At 44.5% G+C, this 27,742-nt stretch overlaps 2 protein-coding genes across 7 annotated transcripts in view; one reads left to right on the forward strand and one right to left on the reverse strand.

The window, feature by feature from the left end:
* The window catches only part of LOC139531298 (single-minded homolog 2-like), a 30,435-nt gene extending 19,170 nt beyond the window's left edge, over positions 1–11,265 (forward strand). For all 3 annotated transcript variants that reach the window (XM_071327803.1, XM_071327805.1, XM_071327804.1), the window contains 6 exons: positions 5,762–5,961; positions 6,653–6,759; positions 7,112–7,259; positions 7,445–7,610; positions 7,885–8,308; positions 8,943–11,265. In XM_071327803.1, the coding sequence (XP_071183904.1) occupies positions 5,762–5,961; positions 6,653–6,759; positions 7,112–7,259; positions 7,445–7,610; positions 7,885–8,308; positions 8,943–9,766 (1,869 nt within the window). In that variant the 3' untranslated portion in view covers positions 9,767–11,265. The remainder of the gene's footprint in view (positions 1–5,761; positions 5,962–6,652; positions 6,760–7,111; positions 7,260–7,444; positions 7,611–7,884; positions 8,309–8,942) is intronic.
* A 1,399-nt stretch (positions 11,266–12,664) lies between these two features.
* Positions 12,665–27,742, reverse strand: part of hlcs (holocarboxylase synthetase (biotin-(proprionyl-CoA-carboxylase (ATP-hydrolysing)) ligase)) — a 46,142-nt gene continuing 31,064 nt past the window's right edge. For 3 of the 4 annotated variants that reach the window (XM_071327812.1, XM_071327818.1, XM_071327820.1), the window contains 5 exons: positions 20,395–20,462; positions 20,047–20,207; positions 14,843–14,957; positions 14,459–14,672; positions 12,665–14,236 (listed from right to left, as the gene is read on the reverse strand). In XM_071327812.1, coding sequence (XP_071183913.1) covers positions 14,065–14,236; positions 14,459–14,672; positions 14,843–14,957; positions 20,047–20,207; positions 20,395–20,462 — 730 coding nt within the window. In that variant the 3' untranslated portion in view covers positions 12,665–14,064. The remainder of the gene's footprint in view (positions 14,237–14,458; positions 14,673–14,842; positions 14,958–20,046; positions 20,208–20,394; positions 20,463–27,742) is intronic. The other variant, XR_011666344.1, reaches the window with a different exon arrangement.

Genomic DNA, 27,742 nt, shown 5'->3' on the forward strand with positions numbered 1-27,742 from the left:
CTTAGTTACTGTAAAAATCAAATCAAATCAAATTTTATTAGTCACATACACATGGTTAGCAGATGTTAATGCGAGTGTAGCGAAATGCTTGTGCTTCTAGTTCCGACAATGCAGTAATAACCAACAAGTAATCTAACCTAACAATTCCACAACTACTACCTTATACACACACACAAGTGTAAAGGGATAAAGAATATGTACATAAAGATATATGAATGAGTGGTGGTACAGAACGGCATGGCAAGATGCAGTAGATGGTATAGAGTACGGTATATACATATGAGATGAGTACTGTAGGGTATGTAAACATAAAGTGGCATAGTTTAAAGTGGCTAGTGGTACATGTATTACATAAAGATGGCAAGATGCAGTAGATGATATAGAGTACAGTATATACATATGAGATGGGTAATGTAGGGTATGTAAACATTATATTAAGTGGCATTGTTTAAAGTGGCTAGTGGTACATTTTTACATAATTTCCATCAATTCCCATTTTTAAAGTGGCTGGAGTTGAGTCAGTATGTTGGCAGCGGCCGCTAAATGTTAGTGGTGGCTGTTTAACAGTCTGATGGCCTTGAGATAGAAGCTGTTTTTCAGTCTCTCGGTCCCTGCTTTGATGCACCTGTACTGACCTCGCCTTCTGGATGATAGCGGGGTGAACAGGCAGTGGCTTGGGTGGTTGTTGTCCTTGATGATCTTTATGGCCTTCCTGTGACATCGGGTGGTGTAGGTGTCCTGGAGGGCAGGTAGTTTGCCCCCGGTGGTGCGTTCTGCAGACCTCACTACTCTCTGGAGAGCCTTACGGTTGTGGGCGGAGCAGTTGCCGTACCAGGCGGTGATACAGCCCGACAGGATGCTCTCGATTGTGCATCTGTAGAAGTTTGTGAGTGCTTTTGGTGACAAGCCGAATTTCTTCAGCCTCCTGAGGTTGAAGAGGCGCTGCTGCGCCTTCTTCACAACGCTGTCTGTGTGGGTGGACCAATTCAGTTTGTCCGTGATGTGTACACCGAGGAACTTAAAACTTTCCACCTTCTCCACTACTGACCCGTCGATGTGGATAGGGGGGTGCTCCCTCTGCTGTTTCCTGAAGTCCACAATCATCTCCTTTGTTTTGTTGACGTTGAGTGTGAGGTTATTTTCCTGACACCACACTCCGAGGGCCCTCACCTCCTCCCTGTAGGCCGTCTCGTCGTTGTTGGTAATCAAGCCTACCACTGTAGTGTCATCCGCAAACTTGATGATTGAGTTGGAGGCGTGCATGGCCACGCAGTCGTGGGTGAACAGGGAGTACAGGAGAGGGCTCAGAACGCACCCTTGTGGGGCCCCAGTGTTGAGGATCAGCGGGGTGGAGATGTTGTTACCTACCCTCACCACCTGGGGGCGGCCCGTCAGGAAGTCCAGGACCCAGTTGCACAGGGCGGGGTCGAGACCCAGGGTCTCGAGCTTGATGACGAGTTTGGAGGGTACTATGGTGTTAAATGCTGAGCTGTAATCGATGAACAGCATTCTCACATGGGTATTCCTCTTGTCCAGATGGGTTAGGGCAGTGTGCAGTGTGGTTGCGATTGCGTCGTCTGTGGACCTATTGGGTCGGTAAGCAAATTGGAGTGGGTCTAGGGTGTCCGGTAGGGTGGAGGTGATATGGTCCTTGACTAGTCTCTCAAAGCACTTCATGATGACGGAAGTGAGTGCTACGGGGCGGTAGTCGTTTAGCTCAGTTACCTTAGCTTTCTTGGGAACAGGAACAATGGTGGCCCTCTTGAAGCATGTGGGATCAGCAGACTGGGATAAGGATTGATTGAATATGTCCGTAAACACACCAGCCAGCTGGTCTGCGCATGCTCTGAGGACGCGGCTGGGAATGCCGTCTGGGCCTGCAGCCTTGCGAGGGTTAACACGTTTAAATGTTTTACTCACCTCGGCTGCAGTGAAGGAGAGCCCGCAGGTTTTGGTAGGGGGCCGTGTCAGTGGCACTGTATTGTCCTCAAAGCGGGCAAAAAAGTTGTTTAGCCTGTCTGGGAGCAAGACATCCTGGTCCGCGACGGGGCTGGTTTTCTTTTTGTAATCCGTGATTGACTGTAGACCCTGCCACATACCTCTTGTGTCTGAGCTGTTGAATTGCGACTCGATTTTGTCTCTGTACTGGGACTTAGCCTGTTTGATTGCCTTGCGGAGAGAATAGCTACACTGTTTGTATTCGGTCATGCTTCCGGTCACCTTGCCCTGGTTAAAAGCAGTGGTTCGCGCTTTCAGTTTCACGCGAATGCTGCCGTCAATCCACGGTTTCTGGTTTGGGAATGTTTTAATCGTTGCTGTGGGTACGACATCGTCAATGCACTTCCTAATGAACTCGCTCACCGAATCAGCATATTCGTCAATATTGTTGTTGGACGCAATGCGGAACATATTCCAATCCGCGTGATCGAAGCAGTCTTGAAGCGTGGATTCAGATTGGTCGGACCAGCGTTGAACAGACCTGAGTGCGGGAGCTTGTTGTTTTAGTTTCTGTTTGTAGGCTGGAATCAACAAAATGGAGTCGTGGTCAGCTTTTCCGAAAGGGGGGCGGGGGAGGGCCTTATATGCGTCGCGGAAATTAGTATAACAATGATCTAGGGTTTTTCCAGCCCTGGTAGCACAATCGATATGCTGATAGAATTTAGGGAGTTTTGTTTTTAGATTAGCCTTGTTAAAATCCCCAGCTACGATGAATGCAGCCTCAGGGTGTGTGGTTTCCAGTTTACAAAGAGTCAGATAAAGTTCGTTCAGGGCCATCGATGTGTCTGCTTGGGGGGGAATATATACGGCTGTGATTATGATTGAAGAGAATTCCCTTGGTAGATAATGCGGTCGACATTTGATTGTGAGGAGTTCTAGATCAGGTGAACAGAATGACTTGAGTTCCTGTGTGTTGTTATGATGATCACACCACGTCTCGTTAATCATAAGGCATACCCCCCCGCCCCTCTTCTTACCAGAAAGATGTTTGTTTCTGTCGGCGCGATGCATGAAGAAACCAGCTGGCTGCACCGACTCCGTTAGCGTCTCTTGAGTTAGCCATGTTTCCGTGAAGCAGAGCACGTTGCAATCCCTGATGTCTCTCTGGAATGCTACCCGTGCTCGGATTTCATCAACCTTATTGTCAAGAGACTGGACATTGGCGAGTAGTATGCTAGGGAGTGGAGCGCGATGTGCCCGTCTCCGAAGCCTGACCACGAGACCGCCTCGTTTGCCCCTTTTACGGCGTCGCACAGGGTCGCCGGCTGGGATCAGATCCATTGTATTGGGTGGAAGGCAAAACACTGGATCCGTTTCGGGAAAGTCATATTCCTGGTAGGAACGATGATGAGTTGACGTTAATCGTATATTCAGTAGTTCCTCCCGACTGTATGTAATGAAACCTAAGATTACCTGGGGTACCGATGTAAGAAATAACACATAAAAAAACAAAATACTGCATATTTTCCAAGGAACGCGAAGCGAGGCGGCCATCTCTTTTCGGCGCCGGAAGTAAGAGGTATTCCATGATAATCTGCGTCTCTGGAAGTAGTAAACAATACAAGAGAGAAAGTAGCTAATTCAAATTAAACACCTACAATTGAAATGTGTCAGTTCAAAACAAATATCTATTCTTTCTTCTATTTTGAGATTAACATTTTTTTTGTTCAATTGAGGCTATAATGTTATTATAGTGTTATTACAGTGTTAACAGGTTATTTGAAACTGCATATTGTTTGTCTGAGAGTCTCAGCAGCTGCAGCATTTCCACTTGGCTCACTCAAATCTCCAACAACAACTACCTCTTCTAAAACCCAGTCCACAGTCGTTCCTCCACCATCCTCCTCTCTGGATGCAACGGCAATATTCTTCACCCCCTATTTCTTCCCTCTCTTCCCCTCGTCCCCTATAATATACATCACCTAGCAGATTGCAATTGGTATCTGTTGTAAACTTACAGTTGAAGTCGGAAGTTTACATACACCTTAGCCAAATACATTTAAACTCAGTTTCACAATTCCTGACATTTAATCCTAGTAAAAATACACTCCATTAGTATTTGGTAGCATTGCCTTTAAATTGTTCAACTTGGGTCAAACGTTTTGGGTAGCCTTCCACAAGCTTCCCATAATAAGTTGGATGAATTTTGGCCCATTCCTCCTGACAGAGCTGGTGTAACTGAATCAGGTTTCTAGGCCTCCTTGCTCGCACATGCTTTTTCAGTTCTACCCACAAATGTTCTATGGGATTGAGGTCAGGGCTTTGTGATGGCCACTCCAATACCTTGACTTTTTTGTCCTTAAGCCATTTTGCCATAACTTTGGAAGTATGCTTGAGGTCATTGTCCATTTGGAAGACCCATTTGTGACCAAGCTTTAACTTCCTGACTGATATCTTGAGATGTTGCTTCAAAATATCCACATAATTTCCCTCCCTCATGATGCCATCTATTTTGTGAAGTGCACCAGTCCCTCCTGCAGCAAAGCACCCCCACAACATAATGCTGCCACCCCCGTGCTTCACTGTTGGGATGGTGTTCTTCGGCTTGCAAGCATCCCCCTTTTTCCTCCAAACATAACGATGGTCATTATGGCCAAACAGTTCTATTTTTGTTTCATCAGACCAGAGAACATTTCTCCAAAAGTACGATCTTTGTCCCCATGTTGCAAACCTTTGTCTGGCTTTTTATGGCGGTTTTGAACCAGTGTCTTCTTCCTTGCTGAGCGGCCTTTCAGGTTATGTCGAGATATGACTCGTTTTACTGTGGATATAGATACTTTTGTACCTGTTTCCTCCAGCATCTTCACAAGGTCCTTTGCTGTTGTTCTGGGATTGATTTTCACTTTTCGCACCAAAGTATGTGGTACCTTCAGGCGTTTGGAAATTGCTCCCAAGGATGAACCAGACTGGCTGATTGGCTGATTTCTTTTGATTTCCCCATGATGTCAAGCGAAGAGGCACTGAGTTTGAAGGTAGGCCTTGAAATACATCGACAGGTACACCTCCAATTGACTCAAATGATGTCAATTGGCCTATCAGAAGCTTCTAAAGCCATGACATCATTTTCTGGAATTTTCCAAGCTGTTTAAAGGCACAGTCAACTTCTGACCCACTGGAATTGTGATACAATGTGAAATAATCTGTCTGTAAACAATTGTTGGAAAAATTACTTGTGTCATGCACTAAGTAGATGTCCTAACCAACTTGCCAAAACTATAGTTTGTTAATAAGAAATATGTGGTGGTTGAAAAGTGAGTTTTAATGACTCCAACCTAAGTGTATGTTATCTTCCGACTTCAACTGTACATTGCCAATAAACAAGCCGTTTATGTTAAGTAGTAGAATAAATAATCTGTGTGCACTGGGCGGCCGCTACTGAATGGCCGGACAAGCATAGGTTAACAGGAAGTGAGGAAGATAAATAGCGCCATTAGCATCTAGGCACGTGGCTGTTCCAGGGAGGGAGGGCTGGAGGGGAGCAGTGGAGGAGGGGGAGGGGTGGAGATGGGCACTTAGTGGGGTGCAGGCTGAGTTTGAGCCTGCTCTTGCTTTCGCGGAGTTAGTGAGAGCAAGTTTGCTGCATTACCAACAATGTTGTATCTCAATCTACCGTATCTATCTCACGGATCCACCTAAATGTGGACACAAAATCACATTCTGGACACATAAGGCAAGGTGTAAAGCCTCTCTGTCTAGCTATATCTATATCTGTATCTATCTCTGTATTGCTGTGTAAAGCCCCTCTCATCTCTCTGCTCCGCAGGTGATCCACTGCAGTGGGTATTTGAAGATCCGTCAGTACGTGATGGACATGGCGCTGTTTGACTCGTGTTATCAGATCGTGGGTCTGGTGGCGGTGGGCCACTCCCTGCCTCCCAGTGGTATCACAGAGATCAAGCTCCATAGTAACATGTTCATGTTCAGGGCCAGCCTGGACCTCAAGCTCATTTTCCTGGACTCCAGGTATGGGAGTGAGGGGGCAGCAGCTACTCTTCCTGGGGTCCTGCAAAATTAAGGCAGTTTATACAGTCTCTTATGGCATGTCTTGTGGGGTATGCATGGGTGTCCGAGCTGTGCGCCAGTAGTTCAAACAGACAGCTCAGTGCATTCAGCATGTCAATACCTCTCATAAATACAAGTAGTGATGAAGTCAATCTCTCCTCCACTTTCAGCCAGGAGAGATTGATATGCATATTATTAATATTAGCTCTCTGTGTACATCCAAGGGCCAGCCGTGCTGCCCTGTTCTGAGCCAATTGCAATTTTCCAATTGGCACCTGACCACACGACTGAACAGCAGTCCAGGTGCGACAAAACTAGGGCCTGTAGGACCTGCATTGTTGATAGCGCTGTTAAGAAGGTAGAGCAGAGCTTTATTATGGACAGACTTCTCCACGTTTTAGCTACTGTTGTATTAATATGAGGGAGGGAGGGAGGGAGGGAGGGAGGGAGGGAGGGAGGGAGGGAGGGAGGGAGGGAGGGAGGGAGGGAGGGAGGGAGGGAGGGAGGGAGGGAGGGAGGGAGGGGAAAAAACATACAATGTATGTAAAATGAGACAGAAAAATATAATTAAAATAAAAAACAAACACAACAAAGGATGTGAACATCATGATTTAAAATGTTTTACTTTTGACTCCTGAACTCTGGATTCAAGGGTGGCTGAGTTGACGGGACACGAACCCCAGGACCTGATCGAGAAGACACTGTACCACCATGTGCACGGCTGTGACGCATTCCATCTACGCTTCGCTCACCACCTCTGTGAGTCAGTCACCCTCTGTGAACACATTGTGACACTTCTAACTAAACAACCCACACTCTCCTTGAGAGGGCTAGTGTTTCTGTAAGTGGCAACTGTGGAGTTTCTCACAGAATATGCATGCAGGTTTAAGAGGAAAATTAAAAGGATACAGTATTCATGACTCAAGGTATTCATGAGTATGTCAATGGAACTGAGCCTTTTGCAGTCACTCTCTCCCAAGCATTCTGTCTGCATTCTATAGCTATATGTGCACTTCTCTTTCTCTCCCTCAGTCTTTTATTCAGGCACAGTGCAGTCTGGGATTTGATCTCTCACCCCCATCTTTCTCTCTCACCCCTCCCTCTTCTGCAGTGTTGGTGAAAGGGCAGGTCACCACTAAGTACTACCGTATGTTGTCCAAGCACGGGGGCTGGGTGTGGGTGCAGAGCTACGCCACCATCGTCCACAACAGCCGCTCCTCCAGACCCCACTGCATCGTCAGCGTCAACTATGTTCTCACGTGAGTCAACACTTTCACCTTTCGACCTGAGTGGTGCTGTGACAGGTGAATCATGTCCTAAAAAACGTACATTTAATAGTCTTGGGGAAGAAAGTTTGGGTTTGTCAAGGTGGTGCACCCGGTGTGTGTGTGTGTGTTATGCTAATCAAAGCTGTTCTGTGCTCTATGTATATGTCTCGTCACAGGGACGTAGAGTATAAAGATATGCAGCTGTCTCAGGAGCAGAGTCGAGCGGCCAAATCCAGCTTGGCCTTTAAGAGTGGCCCGGCCTCCTCTCAGGACCCCCGCAAACAACTTAAAGCCAAAGCAGTCAAGATCAAGAGCAAACTCAAAACAGCCCCCTACCCTCAGGTACTACTGCTCCTCACACCAAGTTACTAATACTGTTCATATGCACATACAGTAGCCGATGTTATGATGAATAGCTTTTGCCAGCTTGGAAAAAGAGGAGACACTATTCACAATCAGTAACTTTCCTCTTGAAAAGGAAAATATAACAAAGTGACTTGTTGATTCTTTGTCATAGCTCAACAAATGACCTGTACTCAGCACTGTCTTCATTGCCTGTCTTTGATAGAAAAGAACAACACCACCATAACCTGCTGTCTATTGCCTCCACCTCCAGCCCAACATCACCTACCATCCAGACAAGCTGGACTGCTCCCCCCAAGGAGAGGCCTGGAAGGAGAGCCCCCCCTACACCCTGACCCCCTGCCAGGGGCAGAGCTCTGGCCCCTCTGGAGGCCCAGAAGCTGGAGAGGTCCTGTGTAGCATCAGCGCCCCGTATGGCCTCTCCTTCCCCAACCCATATGGACACCTACCCCACACGGACTCCCAGAGGAGGTTGCGACCCACCCAGGGTTTCTCTACCACCTCGCCCTCCCCTGCTTCCCCCAGCCTGGCCGCCCGGCAGCTGCTCAGCTCCCTGCAGGATCGAGGGGGCGAGGGGCGCTGGAGCTGTGCCAACGCCAAAACCCATCCCGGTCATGCCCTGAGGCCCTCTGTTGCATCGTGTGCCATCACCACTGCCACTGCAGCAGCGTATTCCGGTATGGCTCTGGTTCAAAAGCATGGGGAAAGGCGGGCTCACAATCAGTGCTGAGGAACGCAGAGCTCTTTCCACAAGCTTTTAAATGCACCACTAACTGATATAATCAGTTTACACTAGCATTGCTACATTTAACCAGAAATGGTACACTGTAACTGAAAACTGTAATTGATACAGTAATTTGGTGTATTATCAACAATCAAATACTGAGAAACATTTTACTGCAGCATACTGTAAATGATGGTGCATTCTGGGAACATTTGTGGGCGGAAAGAATTGCTATATTTCAAATGATACTGTAATTCAGTCTCACAGAATATAGTACCGTACCGTATTTTTTGAGTGCCAAAAACCTTTTGACTACTAGTGGATGCATGGTATTATTGTTTCTGGCTCATTAACATATTTTGAGGCGTGCCTTGTAAGAGGCTATATCTGTTGCACCATTACTGAAAGTGCTGTACCAATTGAATTGCTATGTGGTAGTAGTGCCCCATCATTTAAAAATGTATAAGGGACAGATTGGTGTGGCAGCAAGTCTTAAACCAGCGACTTACCAAACTTCTAGAGGTGTCTGGCTATAGCCTCTATAGCATTTTAGTCTGAATCTCATGGAGCATTTCATTTCTTCACAGGCCCTACAGCGAGCAGGGGGTACCCCCCCAGCGAACCCCTCCATGGCGTCCTCTCCAGCTGCGCGACCCTGCGCCCTATCAGCAGGTACAAGGAAGAGCCCTACGAGCATCACACGCTTGGCCAGAGGAAGACCACAGAGGACCGCCTGCCCTCCCAGTCACAGGCCACAAAACAGGACAGCAAGCTGCCGTTCAATCGAGACCACCTCCACAAGGGCTCAGAGGGAGGTGGTTGCATAGTAGGGGAGAAGCCTTTGTCCTGTCCTCTGCTGAGTAGCTCTGTGCTGGAGAAGGCGAGCTATAAGCAGTCCGGGTCCCTCCACGGCCTGGGCCAGCCCTTCCCCATGCAGGTGGTGCTAGAGCAGCGCAGGAGGCTGTGTATGATGGAGTCCCCCTACAGCCACAGTGCCACTGGCCCCTTGGAGCACACGGACAGCAATTGGGAGCGGAGGACCCCCAAGCTGCTGGAGCCTGAAGCGGGGGAGAGGAGGATGTGGATGGGGGTTGGAGTTGAAGTTGGGGTTGGGATGGGGGTGGGAGTTGAAGTTGGGGTTGGGATGGGGGTGGGAGTTGGGGCAGGCCTGCCGGCCCAGGCTCCGTACATGTCTTTAAACCTCCACCACGTCTTGGCCAAACACAGCTCCTTCCAGGCCCCGCCCTACGCTGCCCTCGGCCATTTGTCGGACAGCTACGGTTACCGTGGTGATGAAATGGGTTCTTATGGCTACAAGAGCCAAAGCCCCGCCTCTGGCTCCTCCCCTGAGACCCACAGGGAGATCCCTCATTACATCGGCACGTCCGTCATCATCACCAACGAGAGGTGACACAGCCTGGGGTTGAAGGTCAAGAAGGGACAGACACCCTTAGACTTCAGCCTTTTTGGTCAGAAACAGACCATGACCAAAAGCTGTATCAGTGACTATGTTACTGTGTCAGACATAAGTCGAGTCACTTTCTGGGGACCCCCATTTCTGTTTTTCCCGATGCTTTCTACACAGATAAACCAACATCAGACTCCTGTAAGGAGCAGCCAGGAATTTCAGGTTTCTTGAATATATTATATTTTTGGCATACAGTTTAGCCAATAGCATATGTAATGCATTGTCACATTCTAGTTCAAAGCCATTTCTTTTGATAAGACCTCAATCACCTTTGAGCCATACAGTACATAATTTGAGGTACAAATTGCCTGTGAAGAATAGACCCCTCTAATGTTGTAACTCATAGAGGTACCAATCCTACAGACCTGAACAAGAAGAGACTATAGAATGTAGCATGAGTTCAACCCAATTTGCAAGCTAGTTCAAGTGCAAACTGTTTCCAATGCATGGATAAGTTATGCCAACCGAAAAATTACAGTTGCAAAAGTATTGAACGTGGACACTGTCTTGCAAACAGTAATGAGGGAAAATGTCCTTCATCCTCTTTTGAAGTTGGAATTAATTTGGTTTATTTTACCCATGGCAGAGATTGGAAACGTAATGTGTTTATTTATTATTGTGCAACACAAAGCAGCTTGCTTATTTATGAAGGAAACCAGGGTCTAACAAGTATAATGAAAAAAAATCTACTGCATTGGGGGAAATGAAATGAAATAAAACAAGGTAGTTTGCTTTCATTCTGAATAAACAATTCAAATGAAATGTCATGCCAGACAGTCATTGTCCGTTTCTATTTTCAGCTCTTCTTTATTCCTCAGAATGCATCGTGAATATCATCTGGTTATTGAAGAGGTCTGTGGACATTGCTGTGATATCAATCACGTCAAATGTCCGAATATGAGGCACTTTAATATAATAGTTACATATAACCTTCTTGCTTTCTTTCTATGAGGTCATCTTGAAATACACCTTACGTCCTCCTGCCTGTATCCCATCAACCTGGTAAAATGGGCCCTACAAATGTATGTATGTGGGAGTGTGTTCTCCCAATGACTGCAAGTAACTGTCCATCCACTGTGGTCTTCTGTATCCATACACCCCTCCACATTCCCCTTAGGACACATATAGACAGTCAGGGAGTTATTTGGACAAGCCCGTCACACATCCAGGGGTCCACATCTACACAGTCCGATGACAGCCAAGGACCACTGGAGACACTCCATGTTTACACCTGAACTCAAACCAGCAGAAGCTCTGAAAGTATTAGGCACTTCCATAAAAAACGGTATTATTCTCATATCAGTGTTATGTACAGTATATCAACAATGGTCCCATTTATTTCTAAAGCAACCTAAAAGAGCCACAGTGTAATTTGTGCTTTATGAATTTCAGAGGTCAGAAAATGTACAATGTAACACCAAATAAACATTACAGGTAACCACTGGGTTTTGCATGTTTCAAATAGAGCATAAAAACATTCAAATACAATAATGCACCTTTCACTAGTTTTCAAAGCCTCTTCAAAGTTTATGTAAATACTGTATGTCCACTCCATATACTTGTTTTCCCTGCTAGTCTTTTAGGTTTGATCACGATGGGATATGAAGTCAGTCAACCATTCCCTATCTAACCAGTACACATGTCAGAATGCTTGTCAAACAAAGTTCAGCAAACATATCAGCTCTCAACCATTATTTTCTCAATCTTACATCCTTCACTTCATTCTGTTTTCTATAACTTATAGAGTTAGTGTAAACATAGAAGCCAAGGATTCCCATCTAACTACCCTTTAAAACAACATGTCTAGATTTTCTTGAAGAAAACCTGATATTTGAAGGTGAGCCAAAGGGCTCTGCTGTCTCTCTGGGGAGGCTGGATTGAGATGTGGTATTATGCAGCCAATATTAAAGAGGATAGATCCCTTTGGACCCTTGAGACCTGCCACTGAAATTGTTAAATGGGATATTGAGGAGGCGCCATTTATGGATCCAGAGGTAAGCTATTTGCTTAATGAACTTTAGGCTTGAGAAACTCTGGAGTCTTTGTAGCTGATGCTCCAGAGTGTACACACGCACACCATCAGCTACATCAGAACGGTGCAGCTAAGACCTAAATCTTCATTGATCAAAATTGCTACATTGGAAGCCAGTTGTTTTCAACAGCGTTCAGATGTTGTTTCCTCAAAAAGTAACAGTACTCATAAAACCAGGCACTGTAAATACCTCAATGTTACCATTGAATACATTCTGTTAGCACACTGCTAAACTTTGATGAAACCATATTGGGTACATTTATTAAAATCTGAGAAGGGGGAAATGAGCTTGTAATGGAGCTGAGGGCTGCATCCAGTTTGTGGAGCTAGCATGCATATTTTCTCCTCATCTAGCCCCCCCCCCCCCCCCCCCCCAATCCTCACTCCCCCCTGGTCACCTGCACCAAGGGGCTCACCCACACCTCATCACTCCCCCGCCGGAAGAGGGAGGGAATTTACTTCCCCCCTCCCTCTCCCACTCTACAGCTACTGCTGGGCAAAGCTGGACTCAATCAACAGTGTCTTTCTCTTTAGTACAGTTCAAGGGGCATGGAGAAAGGAGAGCAGAGCAAAGCAAGCAACAGGAAACCTACCTCCCTTCGTTTAAGAGGCCCCTTCTTGTTGTCCAATGACATGCCTTTAGATGGGAGACTGGGTTGTTGCAAACAACATTATTTTGAGGCAGACTTGAAATCCAATTCCGCTCTAGGGGATTCGTTCATGTGTCTACACCTTATGCCTAATACCCATGCAAAGGTATCATGGTCTACAAACTTTTGCAAGTCAGAAAAATGATATATCCAAGGCCATTTATTTCAGTATAGGTTTTTAATAATAGCTCTTATTGGAATGACAAGATAATTGATATTTATATATGGCTAACAAACAGTTTTTTCATCATACAACTGCAACCAGTATTCCTTTATTACATAATTACATAGTTATAGAGTGCTGATGTTTTACATCAATTGTGTGTGTTATCAAAATATACAGATCCCCTCTTTATCTTACAAATATGTATCTTATGTTAGACATTGAGTATCAGTTATAGTCTCTGAAACTTAAAGTAAGGAATGCAATCCAGCATGCCTGTCCTAAAGAGTAACAAAAACATCTCACTCTAACCTCCAAAACATCAAATGCAAGGCTTAAAGTAAGTGATATGAACTTATAGTTCTTAAATTGATGGAGTTCTAAGATAACATAAGTTAATACATGACTCAGGGCAACAGGCTTGGGTTATCCCGTAGCTCAGTAGCAACCAATACTAAACAGTCCAGCAATTGGGATTAGGTGCCAGCCTTCGGCAGTCTATCACATTGTGTTTGCACTCAGTGAATACATTTGCATCTAAGTGTGACCTCCCATGTCAATATAGCATCACAACGTCTTTACGCAAAGCAGATTTGGTACATTTCCAAGCGATAAGCTAAAGACGTGTTTTAACATGTTAATAGCACTCGCGTCAACACCTCTGGAAAAGAAGACTGTTTCGACCTCTAGCACTTTCTCAAGAGCCTTTGAGTGTTGGAACTAGATATTACATGGAATACTACATTACAAAAGGAAATAATCAGTGTTGACAATTTGACTTCACAACCTTTGCACAAAATTACACTTAAACCATGCTATTGTACAATTGAATATAAGTGAGTTCGGTGAATAACTAATTTTGTATTCTTCATAAACTACTGTATTTTAGAAATCCTGTAGCTGCCAACTATAATTTGATCATGTAATAAAGATGTGCTTGTCTGGGGCTACAACAAAAATGTATGCTGTTAGGAAACCCTGATGTAATACATGAACTAGTCAAGTAATTCCACTACCACCGCACTACACTAAACAGGCCAACTTTTAAAAACAGCTACCTAAATACCATGGGATGGTATCCTAACAAACATTTTCAGATGCTTTAGTTCCCAATAAGTTGCAGCCAATCTATCAAGTAAAATAAGCAAACATTTGTATTTATACTTGCAGATAAGTAATTGATAGGTCAATTCTTTATTTTCTCAAGTAAAAAACAAGAAAAAAATTAAGTAGTATTTTTCCCTAGCAGATTAGTTGTGTGAGATCTCACAAATAGTTAAGAGTATCTCCAACTCAAGCTACGTAGGAGCTGGCTAATCTTCTTTCATGATGCCCCTGGCTAAAATGCCCTTCAGGCAACCAGGTGGGGCTACTCTATAGGGATCCTTACAGGGTCCTAGCGTTGCTTGGTGACCACCAGGTTCCTTAGCATGTCAAAGGAGTTGCCGTCAGGCTGCACGGAGACCACGCCCTGCTCCTCGGAGCGCACCTGCAGGAAGCCGTTGTCATCGAGGCCCACCACGACAGCCTGGGGGCCATCCTCACTCCACAGACGCACCTGGGTCCCACTGAGACAAGACGGAGGGCACAGCAAGGTCAATTGTGTCAATAAACACAATTCCCATGTTTAGATGTTATGTCTGAAGAGTGAGAGGTGTTAATGAATGTGTCTGTGTGGGAAAGAAGTTCCTCTTGAATGGCAATTAATATTATGATCAGCAGTAGCAACGGGAGTAGATTTTACAGGTAGCCTACAGAGTATAAAATAATATCCATCCAAGTTATCTTACTTGTGCATCCATCTCTTGTAGTAGAGGGGTAGGACGGCCTCTGACCCCCGTTCTTGGAAGTCAGAGATGAGCTGCTCCAGGCAGGTGAGGGTGCGGCCGATGAGCTGGGCTGAGCTAAGGGGCTCCAGGCTTGTGCCATGCTCTCGGTTGTGCTGCATCACCAGGTCGTTGATGGCAATGGTGGGATTGCTGTTGCTGACGTTAAAGCCACAGCCTGGAGAAGCAGATTGTTTAAAGACATTAATTGAGAAGACACTTCACCAAGAATAACAAATGGTATTTTATTCAAGCACTGTTTTTTTTCTACAAGTTAACAGGTTAAGTCCTCAACAGAAGCTCTATTATACTGCACTTGGATAAACATAAGTAGAAGAGGATTCTGACCAATGAGGAGATGGAAGGTTGGTCCCATGACTGTTGATGTCACCAACACTCCTCCTAGCTTCATCAGGTTACCGTAGTAAATGTCATTAGGCCACTTCACCCTTAGGTCGATGTCCTACAACAAGACCAAAACTGACGTTGAGATACACTTCTATACCACACATACACTGGGGCGGCAGGTAGCCTAGTGGTTAGAGCGTTGGACTAGTGACCGAAAGGTTGTAAGATCGAATCCCTGAGCTGACAACGTAAAAAAATATGTTGTTCTGCCCCTGAACAAGGCAGTTAACCCAATGTTCCTAGGCCGTCATTGAAAATAAGAATTTGTTCTTAACCGACTTGCCTAGTTAAATAGAGGTAGAATATATATATTTTTTTGTTGGTGTAACACATCAATACATGAAAGTACTATTAAATACAGAGATATAGTACACTATACCGTATCCACTTTTATACAATGGGTGGGTCTAATCCTGAATGATGATTAGTTAAAACCGCATTCCAGCCAGTGTCTATTCCACAAGTTACCACCAGCTAAATCTATGACGTTAAAATGGCTATTTACTCTGTTCCATCGGACTGCGCAATCCACTGTCTCATCAGCCCAGTCAGGCAATTTATAAACTTAATTTCCACTATTAAAAGCATCGAGACATTCTCACATTTCTTTTACACTAACATGTAGTTTTCAACAATGGAGATTTGTATATAAATCATGCTGTCTGTCTCTCCAACATTTGCAACATTGTTTCAATATTCAAATTCGATCTCCAGCTGTCCCATAGTAATGAACATGTCAGGAGATGGGATGTGGCAGACAGGCAAGCAGCTTTTCTCAGCCAGTCAAAATCAGCATAATGTTTATGGATATACAGTGAGGGAAAAAGTATTTGATCCCCTGCTGACTTTGTACGTTTGCCCACTGACAAAGAAATGATCAGTCTATCATTTTAATGGTAGGTTTATTTGAACAGTGAGAGACAGAATAACAACAAGAAAATCCAGAAAAACGCATGTCAAAAATGTTATAAATTGATTTGCATTTTAATGAGGGAAATAAGTATTTGACCCCCTCTCAATCAGAAAGATTTCTGGCTCCCAGGTGTCTTTTATACAGGTAACGAGCTGAGATTAGGAGCACACTCTTAAAGGGAGTGCTCCTAATCTCAGCTTGTTACCTGTATAAAAGATACCTGTCCACAGAAGCAATCAATCAGATTCCAAACTCTCCACCATGGCCAAGACCAAAGAGCTCCCCAAGGATGTCAGGGACAAGATTGTAGACCTACACCAGGCTGGAATGGGCTACAAGACCATCGCCAAGCAGCTTGGTGAGAAGGTGACAACAGTTGGTGCGATTATTCACAAATGGAAAAAACACAAAATAACTGTCAATCTCCCTCGGCCTGGGGCTCCATGCAAGATCTCACCTCGTGGAGTTGCAATGATCATGAGAACGGTGAGGAATCAGCCAGAACTACACGGGAGGATCTTGTCAATGATCTCAAGGCAGCTGGGACCATAGTCTCCAAGAAAACAATTGGTAACACACTACGCCGTGAAGGACTGAAATCCTTCAGCGCCCGCAAGGTCCCCCTGCTCAAGAAAGCACATATACATGCCCGTCTGAAGTTTGCCAATGAACATCTGAATGATTCAGAGGACAACTGGGTGAAAGTGTTGTGGTCAGATGAGACCAAAATTGAGCTCTTTGGCATCAACTTAACTCGCCGTGTTTGGAAAAGAAGGAATGATGCCTATGACCCCAAGAACACCATCCCCACCGTCAAACATGGAGGTGGAAACATTATGCTTTGGGGGTGTTTTTCTGCTAAGGGGACAGGACACCTTCACCGCATCAAAGGGACAATGGATGGGGCCATGTACCATCAAATCTTGGGTGAGAACCTCCTTCCCTCAACCAGGGCATTGAAAATGGGTCGTGGATGGGTATTCCAGCATGACAATGACCCAAAACACACAGCCAAGGCAACAAAGGAGTGGCTCAAGAAGAAGCACATTAAGGTCCTGGAGTGGCCTAGCCAGTCTCCAGACCTTAATCCCATAGAAAATCTGTGGAGGGAGCTGAAGGTTCGAGTTGCCAAACGTCAGCCTCGAAACCTTAATGACTTGGAGAAGATCTGCAAAGAGGAGTAGAACAAAATCCCTCCTGAGATGTGTGCAAACCTGGTAGCCAACTACAAGAAACGTCTGACCTCTGTGATTGCCAACAAGGGTTTTGCCACCAAGTACTAAGTCATGTTTTGCAGAGCGGTCAAATACTTATTTCCCTCATTAAAATGCAAATCAATTTATAACATTTTTGACATGGATTTCTGTTGTTGTTATTCTGTCTCTCACTGTTCAAATAAACCTACCATTAAAATTATAGACTGATCATTCCTTTGTCAGTGGGCAAATGTACAAAATCAGCAGGGGATCAAATACTTTTTTCCCTCACTATATACAAAGAACTATCAATAGAAAACAGGTAAAAACGAAACGAAGTGCAGCTAGTTTGCGGTCTTTCAAGATTCAGTTTGAAGTGATTGTGTTAGTTGTGTTGTTGGCTAGCTCCTCTGAACAACAGTGTCCTGATGAGATAGCACATTTTCTATGCCAGGCAACGTCCATTGTTATGGATACGTCCATTGTTATGGACGTATCCAAATAAATGTAATTAGAAAACAGTTCAAACAAACGCAAATCCAGCTACTTTGCTGTTATTCTGGCAGCACTGTTTGACATGACTGTAAGTTAGATGTAGTTGGCTAGCTAGCAAGGGATAAGAACATTGCCAGCCAGTATGGTAATGGACCATTCAGAACGAAGGACTGTGTCGCGTCCATAGATACAGAACAAAAAGACTGAACAACTGGGTCGTGTCTCTGGCAACCGAACCGATAGAACAAACGACCAGCCAGCTTGGGTAGCAACCCTAGATTTGTGTCGGGACTATATCTTGTGGAAGGATGAAATAGTATGAATAAATTAATCAAAATAATTTTTTTATTGATATATGTCAATCATTATTTGAATATGTTGGTAACCTGTTGTATAAAAGTGATAATGCCCTTGAAGCCGGTGTTTGGAGGACCGTGCCAATATATCCTCCAAACACCAGATTCTCGGGCATTATTACTTAAATAATCGAATATGTAGTAATACATGTAAGACATGACATGCTATACATGGAAATAGTTAGTTCTAGAACAAGCTAAGACAGAGATCAAAATAATTAGTTTTACATGCCCTGTCTGTAAAACCAATCGGTACAAGAAATTAAATAACCGTGCAAATGTAGCATCTACACAGGTTCAAAATACCATACTGTATGTCTGTCAACCTGAACAGCTCTTCTGAGTCTGGCCTGCTTTGAAGGTTAGGTTCTCCCCATCTGCAGCACATCCCTTAAAACGGCCACCATGTCTGTTTATATTTACCCATAACTCATGGCACACATCTACAATGGCTTTGACAGACCTACATTACCTCCAACAATGGCATATCCAGCTACATGTAAACCTGGCCTCTAGTTTTGATTAAGAGAGAAATTTTTAGGCAAAGTGTTGGCTGTTATTTCTTCACGTACAGTACTATTTCCTGTGCCATGCATTGGCTTGTTCTACACTTTGGCTGACTGGCCAGAGCCCATAAACAACTGGGCAGTGTGACACCAGTGTGTTTCTCATCACAGACCCCCACACTGCAGGGCATTTATTTTTTCACACACACACAAACACTCCTGGAAGCAAAATAGGGCCCTTACAGAATGTAAAATAGATGCTTAATGAGAGAGGGGGAGAAAGGAGAGTTCTAGCACAGAACCCTTTGATCAGTGAGTTAGACATACCATCCATTTGGAGAGGGAAGTGCATTGCGTTGAACAGAACAAGGAGGGACACCTGACTGGCCATAAACAGCTGTGTGAAACCTGGAGCCCTTTATTCGGCATAAGGAGTGCTCCCAATGGTAAATGTATCAGTGCAGTAAGTAAAGTATTCTAGTGATGACAGGCTTAACCTTAGTGACATAGATTGGGATAGGGCAGGTCTATGGCTGTAGCTTAGAGATACACTACATGACCAAAAGTAAGTGGACACCTGCTCGTTGAACATCTCATTCCAAAATCATGGGCATTAATATGGAGTTGGTCCCCCCTTTGCTGATATAACAGCCTCCACTCTTCTGGGAAGGCTTTCCACTAGATGTTGGAACATGGCTGCGGCGACTTGCCTCCATTCAGCCACAAGAGCATTAGTGAGGTTGGGCACTGATGTTGGGCGATCAGGTCTGGCTTGCAGTCGGTGTGCCAATTCCCCCCAAAGGTTTTTGATGGGGTTGAGGTCAGGGCACTGTGCAGGCCAGTCAAGTTCTTCCACACCGATCTCGACAAACCATTTATGTATGGACCTTGCTTTGTGCACAGGGGCATTGTCATCCTGAAACAGGAACAGGGCCTTCCCCAAACTGTTGGCACATCTAGAATGTCATTGTATGCTGTAGCGTTAAGATTTCCCTTCACTGGAATTAAGGGGACTAGCCCGAACCATAAAAATTAGCCCCAGAACATTACTCCTCCTCCACCAAACTTTATAGTTGGCACTATGCATTCAGGCAGGTAGCGTTCTCCTGGCATCCACTAAACCCAGATTCGTCCATCTGACTGCCAGATTGTGAAGCGTGAGACATCACTCCACAGAACGCGTTTCCACTGCTCCAGATTCCAATGGCGGCGAGCTAACACCACTCAAGCCGACACTTTGCATTGCATGGTGATCTTAGGCTTGTGTGCGGCTGCTCGGCCATGGAAACCCATTTCATGAAGCTCCCGACAAACAGTTATTGTGCTAACGTTGCTTCCAGAGGCAGTTTGGAACTTGGTAGTGAGTGTTGCAACCCGATTTTTATGCGCTACGCGCTTCAGCACTCGGCTGTCCCATTCTGTGAGCTTTTGTGGCCTACCACTTCACGGCATCCTATGACGGTGCCACTTTGAAAGTCACTGAGCTCTTCAGTAAGGCCATTCAACAGCCAATGTTTGTCTATGGTGATTGCATGGCGTGTGCTCGATTTTATACACCTGTCAGCAACGGGTGTGGCTGAAATAGCAAAATCCACTAATTGAAGGGGTGTCCACATACTTTTGTATATATAGTGTAGCTTGGTGGTAACCATGCAGCAGTAGTATGTAGTGATTGTACCTGGTAACCGGGAAGGGTGCGTACGGCCTCCACCACAGCCAGGGCAGCCAGGTGCTGCAGGAAGGGGATCCTCTGGCCCAGTCTGGAGCTCACAGCCACTTGCACATGCACACTAAACATGGCACACCCCAGAGGACTCAGCCACGCATTCCCCCCACGGCCTGACATACGGAAAATGCAACAAAAAACACAGTAAGAGGCGACATGATGTAACAATCCACCTTTAGGTTGTTCATTGGAACGAGGTACAAAAATGTACCAATGTAGGTGAATTGAAAAGTAGTAGCTAAGTGAGGGAGAGAGAGCAAGAAAAAAAGCGAGCGAGAGAGCGCTGTGGTGGAAACTGACCTCTACCCTGGGTCTGTCGAGCCGCTACAGCAGTTAACCCCATTTCCTCAGGCAGCTGGAGCATCAACCTGGAGGACAGGAGGGAAGAAAGGTGTCAGAATATGAAAGTGTTGCCTTCACATAACTGATTAGTGATAAGAGTATTATTCATACACTGACAACACTCTGTAAATGACACCCTTTGAGAAAAATAGTAGTTGATTCACTAGTTTAGTTCTGCATTCAATCATTGGTGTCACAGAAATCATTTCTCAAAGTTTTAGCTAGCTGAGGAGGAAGGTCCTTCTATCACTTTCTCACACACACACACACCCCGTCAGTGCTGGGCCCTTAGCCCTGCTACACTGCGTGTGACGTGTCTACTTCAACAACTCACCAAAAACATAGGCCCATTTCATGTGTGATTAGTCAAACACAAAAACACAAGCAACTGCCTTTGCACTGAGAGTAAAAAAAGGACTCTGTTGATCAATCATTTTCAAATATTTTCTCCTCTCTCTCAAGTAGCTTGGCTGCAGATGCCTGGTAGTTAATATTTCCTTTCTAGAAGGCCCAGAGCTACTAGTGTCGCTTTGGATGGCCACCCTGCATTAATCACACTCAGTTAAAGATAAACTACTCAGGTAGGTGGTGTTAACTCTGCACCTCTCCTTTAACCCCAAACACACACCACAAATACACACAGGCCCAGGAGCTAATGCTTTTTAAACACAATCTTTTTACATTTTAGTCATTTAGCAGACGCTCTTATCTAGAGTGACTTACAGGAGCAATTACGGTTAAGTGACTTGCTCAAGGGCACATCAACAGACTTAACTTAGTTGGCTCAGGGATTTGAACCAGCAACCTTTTGGTTACGGGCCCAAAGCTCTTAACCGCTAGGCTACCTACATGTTCTTATCTAATCATTTGGTCAGCAATTAATCAATTAAAATGAAATGTTACTTGTCACATACGCCAAATACAACAGGTGTGGACTTTACCATGAAATGCTTACTTACGAGCCCTTTATCAACAATGCAGAGTTAAAACGTTTAAAAAAAATTGCTACAAAAAAACAGTAACACAAAAACAATGAGGCTACAGTGCCTTCGGAAAGTATTCAGACCCCTTGAATTTCCACATTGGTACATTACAGCTTTAGTCTAAAAAGTATTAAGTGAAAAAACATCCTCATCAATCTACACACAATACCCAATAATGACAAAGTAAAAATAAAAACAGAAATACCGTATTTACATAAGTATTCAGACTTTTTGCTATGAGACTTGAAATTGAGCTCAGGTACATCCTGTTTCCTTTGATCATCTTTGAGATATTTCTACAACTTGATTGGAGTCCACATGAGGTCGAAGGAATTGTCCGTAGAGCTCCAAGACAAGATTGTGTCGAGGCACAGATCTGGGGGAGGGTACGAAAAAAAGGTCTGCAGCATTGAAGGTCCCCAAGAACATAGTGGCCTCCATCACTCTTAAATGGAAAAAGATTGGAACCACCAAGAGTCAGGGAAGTGACCAAGAACCCGATGGTCACTCTGACAGAGCTCCAGCGTTCCTCTGTGGAGATGGGAGAACCTTCCAGAACGACAACCATCTCTGCAGCACTCCACCAATCAGGCCTTTATGGTAGAGTGGCCAGACGGAAGCCACTCCTCAGTAAAAGGCATGACAGCCTGCTTGGAGTTTGCCAAAAGGCCCCTAAAGGACTCTGACCATGAGAAACAAGATTCTCTGGTCTGATGAAACCAAGATTGAACTCTTTCCTCTGCATGCCAAGTGTTACGTCTGGATGAAACCTGGCATCATCCCTAAGGTGAAGCATGGTGGTGGCAGCATCATGCTGTGGGGATGTTTTTCAGTGGCAGGGACTGGGAGACAAGTCAGGATCCAGGGAAAGATGAACGGAACAAAGTACAGAGAGATCCTTGATGAAAACCTGCTCCAGAGCGCTCATGACCTCAGACTGGGGCGAAGGTTCACTTTCCAACAGGACAACGACCCTAAGCACACAGTCAAGACAACACAGGAGTGACTGACGCCGAACTGACTGCAGTTTGGCGTAACCAACTTTAGTGGGCAAATGCTCACCTTCGATGGCCAATGGCATGCTGGAGAAGTGTGCTCTTCACTGATGAATCCCAATTTGAACTGTATCGGGCAGATGGCAGACAGCATGTATGGTGTCGTGTGTGCGAGCGGTTTGCTGATGTCAACGTTGTGAACAGAGTGCCCATAGTGGCGGTGGGGTTATGGTATGGGCGGGCATAAGCTACAGACAACGAAAACAATTGCATTTTATCGATGGCAATTTGAATGCACAGACATACCGTGACGAGATCTTGAGGTCCATTGTCGTGCCATTCATCCGCCGCCATCACCTTATGTTTCAACATGATAATGCACGGCCCCATGTTGTAAGGATCTGTACACAATTCCTGGAAGCTGAAAATGTCCCAGTTCTTCCTTGGCCTGCATACTCACCAGACATGTCACCCATTGAGAATGTTTGGGATGGTTTGGATCGACGTGTACAACAACGTGTTCCAGTTCCCGCAAATATCCAGCAACTTCGCACGGCCACTGAAGAGGAGTGGGACAACATTCCACAGACCACAATCAACAGCCTGATCAACTCTATGTGACGCGCTGCATGAGGCAAATGGTGGTCACACCAGATACCGACTGGTTTTCTGATCTACGCTACTTCCTTTTTATTAAGGCATATCTGTATTCCCAGTCATGTGAAATCCATAGATTAGGGCCTAATGAATATATTTCAATTGACTGATTTCCTTATATAAACTGTACATTTTTGCATGATGGGTTTGTATTTTGGTTTAGTGTATATTTCAACAAACAAATTTTTCATGAATGCTAATCTTATCTGTTTCTGACAACAGAAACGATTTCAGAACAATCAGATGGTGGGTGTCGAAATCCGTTTTCTTGTGCTTTTTGAGGTGGAATTACTATTGTTTGCAGCAAATTCCTTGATCTACGCAAATATGTCAGAGCTATGCATGGCTGAGTGTGGTGGAAGCAAAAAAAGAGAAACGTGAGAAAATGTAAAAAAACAAAAACAAAACGCTGATTTGCAGATGTAGGAATTTGTTGTCTCAAACTGATAGTAATTAAATTGGACGTGGTATAATGGCACGACGGCAAAAAAACCTGCCATCCCTTGCTCAACAAAAACCTGCCATCCCTTGCTCAACAAAAACCTGCCATCCCTTATTCAACAAAAACCTGCCATCCCTTGCTCAACAAAAACCTGCCATCCCTTGCTCAACAAAAACCTGCCATCCCTTGCTCAACAAAAACCTGTGCGGTCAAAAAACTGAAGCATTTAAAAAGTTCTAGACACAGGGATTTTTTTTATTTTTATAACTTGAATATTAAGTATTCTGCTGTACTTTCTTCGCCAAACTAAGATTAATACAATTTTGACTGAATAAAAATAAAAGTAGCAACATGCAATTTATGTTAATCAATTATGATGATGTTGAGTAATGCTTGGCTATGAACCTGTGTTAAGAAAATAGCTTTCATGCATGGTTTAGTTTAAAAAAGGCATGAAATCCTGTATACTGCCATGTCATCGTAAATCTCGCACTGCTCTTCCAAATCTTCCCTCACACAGACACGCACACAGTATTTGTGTGCCGCAGTGCGAGCTGTGTGAGTCATGTCTGTGAACCATGTTAGCAGGAGCATGACCTCTCCGCGTCTGAGGCCAGTTAGGAGGTGGCCAGGCTCGGAGCACCGCGCAGGTGCCCTAATTGAGCGCTGACGCTGTTTGGCAGGACCAGGGAGAACCCTGCGCGCCGCTCCGTGACGACGGCCGCCCCCTCGCCAATCAAGGCGCGAGGTGAAGCGAACAGGGGGCCCAGCTGGCTCTCTGGAGTCCTTCAGCCACAGAAATTTGCTTTTAATAAGAACATCAGTGCCTTAACTAGGCTAGGAAGACTTTCGCTGACCTACTCACCAGGTTGCCAGGGTACCGCTGTCCACCATTAAGTGTCTGATACAGCCGGAGGTGTGGGTCGCGTGTGGGTGTGCATGTTTTCTTCAATTTGTGTGTAAGAGGTGTGTGTGTGTGAGTGTGTTTTTCCGTTGTTTACAGCCGAGGAGGAAGATAATGGCTGAGATGCAGTGGGAAGTGGGTGAATGAAGAGATGTACTACTGGTAATGTGAAAAGATGCCGTGTAAATAGGAAATAGCCTACGCATACTCGACTGACTACTGTCGAAGAGTAGAAAGTTTGAAGCACTTCATGAAAACATCTGGATGAATACTCAAAGCACTTTCGCAATATCCATAAGGAAGTCAACCTTCAGAATAGGCCATTTCCACCCCAAATCGTGGGCCACTGATTCAAACAGTGCAGTCGGAGAGTATTCAGACCCCTTGACTTTTTCTACATTTTTTTTACGTTACTGCCTTATTCTAAAATGGATTGAATAGTTTTTCCCCCTCATCAATCTACACACAATAATCCATAATGACATAGCATAAACAGGTTAAGAAATGTTTGCTAATTTATTAAAAATAAAAAACTGAAATATCACATTTACATATGTATTCCGACACTTTACTCAGTACTTTGTTGAAGTACTTTTGGCAGCGATTACAGCCTTGAGTCTTCTTGGATATGACGCTACAAGCTTGGCACACCTGTATTTTGGGAGTTTGTCCCATTTTTCTCTGCATATCCTCTCAAGCTCTGTCAGACTGGATGGGGAGAGTCGCTGCAGCGCTATTTTTAGGTCTCTCCAGAGATGTTCGATTGGGCCACTCAAGAACATTCAGAAACTTGTCCCGAAGCCACTCCTGCGTTGTCTTGGCTGTGTGCTTAGGCTTGTTGTCCTGTTGGAAGGTGAACCTTTGCTCCACTAAGGTCCTGAGCGCTCCGGAGCAGGTTTTCGTCAAGGATCTCTCTGTACTTTGCTCCGTTCATCTTTCATTCAATCTTGACTAGTCTCCCCGTCTCTGCCGCTGAAAAACATCCCCACAGCATGATGCTGCCACCATCATGCTTCAAAGTAGGGATGTTATTGGCCTCTGCCTTTTACTGAGTGGCTTTCATCTGGCCACTATCATAAAGGCCTGATTGGCGGAGAACTGCAGAGATGGTTGTCCTTCTGGAAGGTTCTCCCATCTCCACAGAGGAACTCTAGAACTCTGTCAGAGTGAACATCGGATTCTTGGTCACCTCGCTGACCAAGGCCACTGGTACCCTTCCCCAGATCAGTGCCTCGACACAATCCTGTCTCGGAGCTCTACTGACAATTCCTTCAACCTTATGGCTTGGTTTTTGCTCTGTAATGTACTGTCAACTGTGGGACCTTATATAGACAGGTGTGTGCCTTTACAAATCATATCCAATCAATTGAATTTACCATTTAGGTGGATTCCAATCAAGTTGCAGAAACATCAAGGATGATCAATGGAAACAGGATGCACCTGAGCTCAATTCCGAGTCTCCTAGCAAAAGGTCTGAATAGTTATGTAAATAAGGTATCAGTTTTTTTGGTTTTAAAACATTTGCAAAAAATTATAAAAACCTGTTTCGCTTCCTTATGGGGTAGTGTGTGTAGATTGAGGGAAAAAAATATTTAATCAATTTTACAATAAGGCTGTAACGTAACAAAATTTGGAAAAAGTCCAGCGTCATTATTAGTCCAAGGTCTCAAAAGCACCTTTTAAAAAACAGAATTGTAGTCAAAATAGGCCTACTGAATGGTGGAATATTATGAGTAAGAGTGAGAGAGTGCCATAGGGAGAGACAGAGAGAAAGAAAGGGAGAGCCACTTCAAGTCTGTCTCCTCCTCCCAGACTGCTCTGGTCTCTATTATAGAGTCAGTACAGAGCCCAGCCACAGAGAGAGGAGAGAGAAAAGCTGCATTGTCCCAAAGCTGGGAACCAAAATTAACCGTGTCTGGGTGGAGGGTGTTTTACCCCCCCAAATGTATTTTTTTCTTGGGCTTTGTCACATCTAAAATAAGTTCCCCCTCTTCTCCCTGGGCCAGCTTAGCATGCAAAGCAGCGTGAAATACATTTCTACAATGCAAATATGAGATCACACAAAACAACTCAGTCCTAAACATGGTAATGCTCTTATACGCTCAATGAGAGATTGTCAATAAAGAAGGAGGTGGGGGGTATGGGTGTGTGTGTGTGTGTGTGTGTGTATGTGTGTGTGTTTGTGTGCGTGCGTTTGAATGAAGAGCCATCTCTAATAAGGGCCAGCTCAGCCAGTCCAGGGCTGTAAAGCTTGGGGGGCTAATGCATTCCTCTAGAAAGTCAATCTAATTTTGAAAGCACATACACAGAGTGCCACAGAGGTCACCGCTGGCTCAGAAAAGCCCAAACACATTGGAAAATTCTCAATAACGTCCACAAAAACGGAAAGAAAAGGCCCACAATTAACAATTAGACGGCTACAATGGAAGGGCTTTCACCTGCAAGTGACACAAATGGACAAGGAAACTAAGCTTGGGCGGTATACAGGGGTATTTGGAAATAGACATGGGATGGTTTATCAATACGTCAACTATTTCTTTGAAGTTTTTCAATACATTTTTATATTTGTAGCTACTTTATAAGTAAAATACCTGCAGTCAACTAGCGCAGAAGTTAGGAAATAAAGCAGATCACATTGTTCATTTCACCGGTCACATTATTTTACATTATGAAGCTCACCGTAGTTCGCCAAAACAGTTGAGCCAGTCACGTGTTTGTTTGTAAATAGCACAATGGGAGATAGCTTTTCATACTGAAAGTCAAGTTTTTTTGTTCCCCCCCCCTCAATAGAGTGATCAGGGGTGTGCAACTATAGAAAATGAGTGCAGCACATTCCGCAGCAAATTGCTCCATTTTTATCAGATGACAACAGAAGTGCAACGCTATTTGGCTGGCAGCCACGAAAGTAATTGAGCTTACAATGAAAAAGCAAGGTATTTTTTTCAAAAACTACACATGGCCATCATATTTCTAATGTTTATCATAGAAAGAATGTAGCCAGCTACATTTCCTAATGCTTTGCATAAAGTTAATCTTAAAAAATTTAAGAGACAAAAATAGTTTACACAAAAAGTAGGCAACACCGAAAAGTACTGGAGAAAAGTAGCGACACACCAGTCAGAGCACTGTCTGTTGATAGACTGCGTTTACAAAACACAGCAAGTCATTTTTTTTGTGTTTATTTGTGTGAAAAACACTGGGGTTGCGTTAACCAGCAAGTTAAACTTGAAATTCTGCGTTATCGAAGTGGCTGAATTAATAAGGAGGCGGGAGCATCATATAGTGTTATCTGTCTGCCATGTTTAAGAAATCTATACAGCCCTCA

This window comes from Salvelinus alpinus, chromosome 1, assembly GCF_045679555.1.
Source record: "Salvelinus alpinus chromosome 1, SLU_Salpinus.1, whole genome shotgun sequence".
Taxonomy (NCBI): domain Eukaryota; kingdom Metazoa; phylum Chordata; class Actinopteri; order Salmoniformes; family Salmonidae; genus Salvelinus; species Salvelinus alpinus.